Source organism: Lupinus angustifolius, chromosome LG07 (assembly GCF_001865875.1).
Source record: "Lupinus angustifolius cultivar Tanjil chromosome LG07, LupAngTanjil_v1.0, whole genome shotgun sequence".
NCBI classification, from domain to species: domain Eukaryota; kingdom Viridiplantae; phylum Streptophyta; class Magnoliopsida; order Fabales; family Fabaceae; genus Lupinus; species Lupinus angustifolius.
The window spans coordinates 12,169,322-12,180,514 of record NC_032015.1 but is presented as its reverse complement, the minus strand read 5'-3'; the positions used below and the strand labels follow the sequence as shown (position 1 = coordinate 12,180,514).

Sequence of the window (11,193 nt, the reverse complement as noted above, 5' to 3'; positions counted from 1 at the left end):
GCACTTTTGTTTGTTTTGATGAGGGCTGTGTTATGTGGATTTTGTATATGTTTAGTGGCGATGTAGTTTCCGCCTTTATTGAACTAATCTGTAGGATCCGATTATTACTTAATTGATTTTATGCATTACTTTATTCAGGAAATTGTGAATCAGGTTAAGTTATCATTCGATAACGATAAGTTGATTTTCCGCATTTGAGTTACTTAAAGTGATGTCCCGGAAAAGGAAACAATTTTATACAATCTCTTTATTCAAAAAAAAAAATTTACCCATTTTTCCGCAATGTTTTTTAGAAGTATTTTTCGGGGCGTTACAACACCTATTCAACCTCCCCTTCTAGGTGTTCCTAGACCACTGATACCTAACAATAATAATTACTAAGTCATATATAGAATGATATACAATTAGTTGATGGACAGAAAAACTTTATATTGACAATACATAAAAACTAAATTCATAAACTAAACTACGTAAAAGAAAAGTAATCTCTTGGCTATCTTTCATTTATATTTTATTTTTAATATAATATTTATTTTATAATTTTACTGAGTTTTATTTTCTTGTTCGTAACTATTTTTAATTAAATTTTGTTTGAATAAATTGAGATTTTGTATTTTCATTTTATATCATTATTTTTTAATTTTTATATGTTTTTTTAACTGTATTTTTCTACATATGGAAAATATGTGTAACACATAGAATATTTGGTATCTTTTCTAACATTGAATTCCTTACATGTTGTTACATAATTATGAAATAGATATGATTATGTTTCAGTTCTAATGGTCATTTGATTTTTGAACTCAAATATAATTATTTCAGTTTTTAAATTTGAATAGCATTGATGATAAAAATAAATTATTAATATTTCTCAAATGTACATTTAATTTTATAAACATAGATTTGTAACTGTCCAATCTATAATCAAACATCAAATATATAATATATTGGAAATACAATTATCTTCAATTCTTATCATAGAGTTAAAGCTAATTGTAAATGTACGTACCTAAATTAATGGTTGAATAATGTTTGGATAGAGATGTTTAAAGTGATTGTTAACATTCCACATTTTCAATGCGGGAACATGTTGGTTGATCATCCTTTGTCTGTTGAGAAAGGTCTTGTTCATTCCTCCAAGGTTTTGAAGATAGCGGAGGTAGGTAGGGGCATGAATTGGAGTCATGCATGTCAAATTTTTATAAACTACTAGAGAAAACTTTTATATAACTACTAGAAAGATTTTTATTTTTTTAAAATTAATTTTAACTTCTATTTACTCCTCAAAAGTCATGTAAATAAAAACAGTATACATAATAACAATTTAGCTCATGAAATAATTATTTTGCATGAAAGTTGATACAACTTCAATATTATTAAATTTGGATTGATCATTGATTCGATTGATTTATTGAGTTAATGGATCACTTTTACCATTAAGTTACTAGTGGAACCAATTGACTCGGTTTATAATATAAAAAAATTAAACTCATAATACCACTATAAAAATTTATCATCATACAAATATTTTTAAACAACCAACAATGAAATCACTAGTAAGTTAAAAATGTCATCGTACAACACAATTTTATGTTTTAATCACAATATAAGTGCACAAATAAGTTTCAAATTTGATTAAACTACAAAAGTTTTATTCCAACATAAACTAACAAATAACAAATATAATTAAAAAATGATATCATTTTGACAATCTTTAAAAAAATGATTGATCTGATCGAATCGGTGCAACTGATGGAATCACTTGTTTTATGCTCAAAGTGATCTCATCAAAATGACTCATACTCAATTGGAATAAAAAATGGATTAGTCATTTATCCGATTGAACTAGTCGATTCAAGCAGAGTTTAATAACTACATAGGAACCTCAAATTCTTATTATTTTTTAAAAATAAAATAGTTGGTGAGAAAAATTACAATGAAAATAAATATATCAACATATAAAAAAAACATATAGAGAGGGGTTGATGTATAATGATTTCTCTATCAGATTAAGAATTACATACTTTTACTTATATTATTAATATTTTGTTTTAATTGTAAACAAGTTTAGAGGCAGAATATCTTATCTCCAAAAAAAGTTTAAAATTCACTCGAAAAAACATTTACCTATAACCACATTTTTTTCCTCATTTTTTTTCTTTTACCAATTTTTAGGGGTAGACTCCTCTAATGTAAATTTTAGTTAATGTACATTATTTAAGACCATTGAATATGATAAGTTATTTATATCTTTATATTCAATTAATAAATCTACATTTAAATTTAGTCTAAATTTAATTTATAAACAAAACCAAAGAATACATACTTGAAAATTTCTTTTAAATTCAATTTTTAATTATAGAAATAACAATTAAATTAGTCAACTAAATATTTCATAAAAATATATACATAAAAATTACAATTCATACATTGTATGAGTTAAAAGCTAGTTTGGAAAATGTTAAAGACGATTGCTATCACCATAAGATTACATCCACAATCTCATGATGTTAATATTACACTTGTCCATAAATAATTATACAACTTTAGTTTTTTAATAAGATTATATACCAAATAGAGAGAATCAGTAATATATCTCTTATATTTTCCAACGTCCAACACAGAATTAATGACAAAAAATAAAATCATGTTTATGTAAGATGTAGAATCATACAATAAACTGAATAAAAGAACCATATTATAATGGGTAATTATTTAGTCAAACCTTGGGGTAATGTGTAATTTACCTTAAATTTAGATATTATATGTATGTAGAGCTTTTGAACTTGATACCCCCATGATTTTAGGTTCAATACCATATTTTGTGACAATTGTTTTATTTTTCTGATGTTTTCAATCTATCAGGAGAATTGCATATCGTCATATTTTGAATATTACTTTTTGGTACAGTGGAAATTTAGCTTCCAATAGATAATATGAAATGAATATCATATATATATATAATTATATATTGTCTATGTTTTTGGGATAAAACAAAGAACCACTCTATGAAGGAAAATATATATAACTTAAGAAAAAGGATAAATTTTCTGTCTTACTTTTTCTATACTAAACATAAAACAATTTATAATGTCATACATGCTAATTAATAAATGGGTTTCCTACATTTTCTGTTTACAAAACAAAAAATAGAATTCTCTCTTTATTCTTCTATCACTTCTCTTTCTCATGCTCAATTTAGAGAATTAAGTATAACCATACATTCTCACATTACTTTTGCCTGATTCTCCTATATTGTACTTACGATGAAAGTTTCTAGATATGATCCAATATATATTTCAGTTTTCAAATTTCTTGATAAAATCATCATAGAATTAATAATAATAAAAGTTTGGTAAGAAATGAGAATTAGGAGACATACATGCCCTAACAAGTTAATGGAGCAAAGAGTTCAATTGAAATTCCTGCTTGTGAAATCTACATTCTAAGATTTATAATATATTTTAGCAATTGATATGAATTTTTGTAGTTCAAACCCCAATTACACAAAAGATTAAACTCAATATTTCAATGATACGGTAACCAAAATTGAGGAATGAGAAATAATGAATACATAGAATGGTACAACTTTGGGGAATGAGACTCATCTCAGTACTGGAGAGAGAAGTGATGCAAAAAAACAAAGAAAATAACATATACAATTACACTTGTATTTTTATGTTTGTTATGATAAGACAAATTTACCTTTAAAACTAAATGGAAAAATTACACTCATGTCTCCGTTAATGGAGAGGAAATGTGGCTCCCCAAAATTGGATTTTAGACATAAGTGCTTCCTCCTAAGCACAAACCCAAATGGAGGTCTAATACCACTTTATTTAGCCTCTAACTAATGATGACTTTGACAATATTACACTCCCTCAACTCATGCTATGCAATATGATCCTAATAATGTTGAGATGGTAATAAATAAAATGTTGAGATAATAGTGCTGAATTGCTAATAGGAATGTACAATATTACACATTACAAGGTTGTGATAGGAGAGTTTGGGACCAATTTTTGAATTGGTAAACATTCCCAGCACCCTTCTTTGTTTTGACAAAGTGTAAAATGTTTAGGAACCCAAGTTTCCCTTTTTGACTCTCTTTCTCTTAAGAGATCTCTTTGTTTTTCTTCCACAAATTTCTTTGCTTCTGTTGCCTTTTCCCAATCTTGGCTCATGATGGCTTGGCTCAACTCACTCCAAATAAGAGTTGATTCAGTTGGCCACACATTCTGATAAAAAGTATAGGATAATAATCTCAGTTCACACTAAAGAAAACATGCACTTTCACATTCATATATTACCTAAATATATATGCATCCAATTCTATTAAGTTTCCATATAAAATTAATTAATAATGAGAGAATTAGTTTAACAAGTATTTAAATTACTTTTTAACATGACCCTTTTACAGAAGTAGGCAAAATGTTACTTTTGACCTTATGACTAAATGACATTTGATCCTAACAATCGGGGAAGAAGTTGGGTTTTGTCTTAGATATTATGTTAAAGTTTCATATCAAAACTAATTGACAACGAGAAGAATAGTTCATCAAATATTTAAATCATTTCCGAAACAATAAAATAGGTGATGTAAGGCTTACTTCTCAACACATTCAACATTATAAATCATTAGTACAAAACCAATCACAGTAACAAGTGGAACCAAAAATAATAAACTATTGTTTTGTTCTATGGTTCTTATTTTTTTACCTGTTCATCCTTGACAATAGGAGCTTGGAGCCCTGAAATGGCTTCTTTTGCATCATATATCACTCTTGATTCTGCATTTTTCATATCCTTGATTGTTACAGTACTGCAACATGTTATGGGATTAGGAACATAGCATCGTAAAATAGACAAGGAGCAGTATTAATTGAACTATTGATTCAGACAAGTTTTCTCAACATACCTATCCCAATGACCATTTACTTCAAATAAAATCTTGGATGAAGAGGAATCAATGATTTTCCCTTTTATCAATCTTTGATTTCCACTTAAACCAAGGAAAGATTGAGTTTTGAAGCATAACTCAGCCATAAGGCCAGTTTCTAAGCACCTGATATTGACATTGCCAACCCAATCAACACCTGGGATGGGAAGAATTCTGATAAATAGATTAGGAGAATTCATTTCATATGTCTCTCCATGGTTGAGTACCTTCAATTGCCTTTTGCCATGCACCTCAGCTTCCACATTAGTACCTGAATATTTAGTTTTTCATTGTTACTATGTATATATAAACTTTAGATTCGCATGTATTTTGATCTTACTAATTTGGTCCTCAAAACGTTTCTTAAAAATTTTAAATGGTGTTCAAATTATTCATTTTTAGCATGTTTTATAATATATGATAGGGACTAATTTGACCCTAAAAATCACTAATTTGACTGTTATTTAAAAAATTTAGGGACCATTTTGGGTTTTCTATTTTTTTGAAAGATGAAAGTGGTAAGATCTAAACTGAAATGAGTATTTGCAAGTGATATTCTAAGTTATAGGATAGTAGAATATAATGTTCCAATTCAAATAGGACTAAAATAACAATGGAAAAAGATCTAGAAGAGCAAAAAAAAAATATTATTTGCTATTTCATATGAACTTATGAAAAAGTATCAAACTGATGTTATTATTTAATTTGTTATGTCATATATTTTGATGCTTACCATTGAATTTTGGAACAGGATAGTGGAACCATATAATTTCTATGTTTTCTTTTTCATCTGTAGCGTGCAGGGCAGATACTGGAGGGTGGTGTGAAACCTGAAAACATTTGAAACTCAAGAACACAAATATCATTGAAAAATAGCTATAATCAATAATAACTCTCTCAAAAGCTTACTATTTAGTAACTAATACTTTTATATATCCAACATGCTTCTTCTCACTAGAGTGTTTGGCTTGAAGCATAGAAATTGGTAATTGGGACGAAAATAATTAAATTCTACATCACCAAGTTACATAGGATGTGTTTGTGTTTTATCATTGAAACACAATTCTCTCATTTTGGTAGAGAACCATGAATTGGTTCTCTCATATCAATTGGTGGTTCTTTTGTGAATTGCTCTCTTTAAGGAACGAACCGGATTTTTACCTACAATTTAAGTAAAATAAAAGAAGAATAGTTGATAATGTACACTCACTTACATGATTGAGTTACAATGAATAAGAAATAATTTTATCTTTGAGTATTGAAACAAAAGTTGATTCAAACCTAAACGAAGCAGCACTAAAAACAAATGTGCATAGAACTATAGAAACTTTACTGAATATATATCTCTAACGTACTAATATTTGAGAGGATATATGAGATGACTATACATTTGATTTACTAAATACGAGTGACAACATAACATTTTTCCGGTGTTTGATTTTTAAGTTAACTTTAGTATCGGACAAAATCATCTCCATAGGACAACACAAAAGGTCATGTTTTGTGTCCTCAACTAAACAAGAGGACAAAACTTTATCTATTGTACTTATATTGTCTAGTGTTATGCCTTGCATTAAATGCATCATAACGTTAATGTGTACAAGGATAATGACATAATGCATATGAGAGGTCAAGGTGGGTAGAATATAATAACCAAATGTATAATTTCTACTATGGCTATGGAACATGTATTGAGGTTGGCTAGGAACATGGTCATCATAACATTATCTTAGCTTAGAGAGTGATTGTTTAGAGACCGTCTAAATCATTACATGACATTCTAGTTCACATTTATCAACTTGTTTTGATTGTTAACAATGTTCATACTTTCCTATAACATTATTGGAATGTCTAACTTCAGTTAACATGTTAACTGATCATTTGATAAAACTTGGATCAAGTTCTTCTGATATGTTTAGAATTCGAGACATAGTACCGGTGGAAATCTTCCGCATCATGGAGATGAATCTTTCATCATTGTTTTAGTTTTTTATTTATTTTCGAATAGACCAAAAAAATTAATAATCTATGACCTATGTAGCATAATGAAAAGGCATGTACCTGTTCTAGTAAGACATTAAGGTTTCCTTTGGAGACATGATGGGTCTCTCCAAGAGTGGGATTGTAAGGGGCAACTCCAAAAATAGGTGGTCTTGTGGTAGATATACTCCATGCTACAACAGATATTAATCTATCAAGTGGGCTATGCCCATTGTTGCACCTACTTAGCAAGTTTGAAGATATGGAATATATAGATTCACCATAGCATTGAAGTTGTGACTTTGGGAAGTTGAATTGAGGTGGTAGCTGCATATATGAAAGGTGAGTGTTATTTTATAAGGTTTGGTTTAGATTTTCCTAAGAAATGATAAAGGGTAAGTTGTTTAGGTGATATATTTAATAAATTAAACAACTCATCTATGATATTGGTGTATAAGGTTGGTTATACAAATAACTAAGTTGCAAGATTGGTAAATTGTCTGAAAATTTAGCAATGGTAGTGTCGGGTCCATGTAGACCTATTGAGTTAAAGATTAATCAATCATATTTCATATTAATCTGAACTAATCAAAGTTACCAAATTACAAAATCACCCAAGTTACCCAATTGCAAAGTTAATGAATCTTTCTATAAAATATTTATTGCCTAGCTACACCAACTTTACTCCTACATGTTCCAAGTTTGAACCGAATTAAATCTTTTTTAAAGAAAATACCTAAATTCAGCTAATGATTTTAAAAAATCAATTTTTGAGTTATAATAAAAATTTGTATTCTCAAATAATATCATAAGGTTTCGCCATCATCCTGGAAATTCCACTTTCAAGTTTGTTTATTTTACAATTTTTCTCCTCAAAATAGAAACTTAGGGAAGTGCTTTAAAACTCAACTCAACAAACATAACCAAAACATAGGTGTATTTTCCTCCATTTATGGTTGTTTTTTATTGATAAATAGAACTTACCTGAAATCGAGTGAGATCAGATCCTCGTCGCACATTCTTAAGTAGACTTAATAGACGCCTCAAAAGATTTGGAGCTCTATAAGATACATCAGAATCTGATTCATTCTCTATTGAGAATGGCTTCGTGAGAACAATATTTTTCTTCTGCACATCAAATAACCAAAAAGATGTGTTACCCTTAACTCTATTGAGAATGGCTTTTTTTTTTAACAAATGTACATAGCTACATTTACATATTTTATGATTACCTGCATATAGCTAAACCAGAAACAATTGAATTATGGAAGAACAAGGACATTGATTTGTTGCTTTTTCTTTTCTTTTTAATTGCCTTTGAGCATTTCTGATTTCTATGCCCACCATCTTTACCATATGTCATTATGCACTAAGATTTCCACCAAGACAATAACACACGAGTGACCTATTTTTTTAATGTTCTTGAATCCGGGTAACATGTGCTACTTTACAATTGGCCAATGGGTGTTCATTTTATTTAAAATTAAATAAATCATAGCTAAAGATAGATTACTTAAATATAGAATTAGATGTAAGGGTTGATGAGTTGAGATGTGTTTAGTTTGACCCAAACAATGACATGAGGCACATTGAAAATGCCATTTTTAGATTGAACTAACTAGATGATCAAGATTTGATGAAGCTTGTCATGGAATTGAATCAAATATATATAATATATTTGAACATTGTGTATACTATACCATAGAATTAAAGAAATAAAAAAATAAAGATGTAATTTACAATAAATAAATAAATATATATATATATATATATATATATATATCACAAATATTATTCATATATAAATATATAGTATATATGTTATACAAAAGCAATTCATCAAAGTCAAGAAGTCTTATAATTTATGAATCATTTCACATATCCCATCCTTTGTATCTTTTTTGTGTTATCACAACAAAATAAATTTAATTAGGAATTAAATATATTATAAAATTTTCACCAATTACAAAATCTTTATACAAGAGTAAAAAAAGATTATTTGTGATTTTTTTGCAAGGCTAAAATACTATTTTATTCTTTTATATCATTTTTAGGTTTCATTTTGGTTATCTAACATTTAAAAGTATCAATTTATTCCTATATATTCCTTTGTCAACACCAAAATATGGGTTTCTCACATAGAAAACATATCTCTCCTCTTTAAATATTTGTCTCTCTTTAAATATAGAGAACATAGATGTTAATTTGTGTGAGAAATCCAAATTTAGAAGAAGAGAAAAGAAATTTCAGCAGGATTTCGGTATAAGCAGATAAAAATCTAATATTGTTAGATAAAAGAGTAAAATTGACAAACATTAGAAATATAAATAATTAAATTGATATCGAAAACCTAAAATAAAATAAAAGACTAAAAGAGTACATTATTTCCAGCCATGAATTATATGGAATTGATAAAAAAAATTGTTCAACACCCCCAATTACAAGATTCCAAAATTTTAGGTCAAAAAACACATTAGTACGTTTCTTACAAACGAAAGTGTTTAGACTTTAGACTTTAGTGGGTTAACTTTACTTTATAATATATTTTATAAAATTAAAATTAACTACTCATTATAGGGAAACAAACTCAGTTTCAACAATACTTAATCTTTAAGAAAGGAAAAGCTCACTCCAACGAATATTTTCTGGAAAAAGAATCATTGCCCACATAATCAAACTACTTTAAAGTGATAATTCAAATGCATGCATGTAAAAATTACAACAATCTAATGGAACTAACCACTTTTTGAGAGATAATAGATAAAGGTAGTTAACACATTTCAAAAAATTGGTCGATTCAATGTTCTAAATTACATTCATCGATCACAATCGTAATCGCAATACAGTAAGTAGTCTTCGCACTAGCATCGTGATCTTATTGAACAGATTTTTCCGCAATTACGGTAAAGATAAAATAACTGTGATTACGATTGCGGCCACAATTTAAAACATATTGTAATGATCCAAAAGAATAGCATAGTTCACGAGAATCATTATATATGTGCTTCTACACAGGAATGAAAAGGTTGCTAGAATATAATACAGTTTATTTTTTATGTTCTTTAATTTGTTCAAGCGATCATATAAAGAAGAATGAATAGAAAAGAGAAGAGAAAGAGAAAGAGAGAGAAGTGTGTACCATATATATGAAAGTTGGTGTTGTTTGGAAGAGAAGGTGAATGAATATTAGTGCTGCTTTGATATGAGAGATGGAAATATAGAAAGAGCCTTTTAAGACAAACATGGTTATTGAATAAGAGAGCAGTTTTATATACTTGGTTTTTCTCGCCAACTCCTTCCCCTTTATTTAACAAACTAATTTACCAATTTATACAGGAAACATAATGGGAGTGATTTTTTTTCTTTTCTTTTTGTAATCATAAACTAAAATATAAATTAAAAATATATTAACTTTATAATACTGTGTCAATAGCAACACATCTTCTGTTCAAAAATATCACCACTTCATGTATTTCTTGTTTTAATTGTTTGGAAAAGTAACATAAATTAAAAATATATTAACTTTATATTTTCTGACCAATAAAAAATAAAAAATATATGAATTGGTATAATATTTAAGACAGAAGATGTGACTCTTTTATTAACAAGTATTTCGTGTGTGTCGACCCACATTTTATACAACTAAATATGCAATTAATATTTTTTATATTTGGTGTATTTTATACAATCATTTTTTTATTTGATATACTTCAAATTATAATTTTTTATTTTTATTAGAATGTCCAATTTAAGGTAAGATGAGTAGTTTCAACTTGCAATTGATATTTTGGTGTCAGTTACCTATGATGTTATGTTTTTTGTTTTGAAGAAATTAAAAATTGTTAAGAGCCAAATAGGAAAGTAAAAATTACATTATCGTGGTATTTATATTATGTTTGACTTTATATACGGTATAGAAGTATGAATTATATAATATGAATATACATCTTTTTTTTATATGTTATTGTAGATTATATGTAATCCTGCTTTAATAGTACTTTTTATTCGCATAAAGTTTTGTATCATATCCTGTCATTATTTGTTGGATTATCACTATGCATCATTAATAATCTCATTATAAATTTTGAGAATGTAATCCATTTTTATCACAAATAACTGTTTCTTATAAAAACAAGTGTTTTAACTTTGTTATAAAAAAACAAATTTCTAAACAAAAGAATGATGTGAAAGCAATACATAAAGATGCAACTTTACTGTATAAAAATATATATTTGGAGACTTCTAAATATCTCGTGGAATCAAATTTCCTAGAA

The 11,193-nt window shown here is 27.6% G+C and overlaps 1 protein-coding gene across 2 annotated transcripts; it reads right to left on the bottom strand.

Moving 5' to 3' along the window:
* LOC109352731 (oxysterol-binding protein-related protein 4B-like) lies at positions 3,948 to 10,200 on the bottom strand. Of its 2 annotated transcripts, none has more exons than XM_019594916.1 (7): positions 10,059 to 10,200; positions 7,904 to 8,047; positions 7,001 to 7,246; positions 5,673 to 5,769; positions 4,919 to 5,210; positions 4,720 to 4,822; positions 3,948 to 4,238 (listed from the first exon to the last, which is right to left on the bottom strand). In XM_019594916.1, exons 1-7 carry the CDS (start codon positions 10,161 to 10,163, stop codon positions 3,987 to 3,989), a joined length of 1,239 nt encoding a protein of 412 aa, XP_019450461.1. In that variant the 5' UTR covers positions 10,164 to 10,200; the 3' UTR covers positions 3,948 to 3,986. The 2 variants fall into 2 exon arrangements, with proteins under 2 accessions (XP_019450461.1, XP_019450462.1); XM_019594917.1 differs by lacking the exon at positions 10,059 to 10,200 and adding an exon at positions 8,152 to 8,447.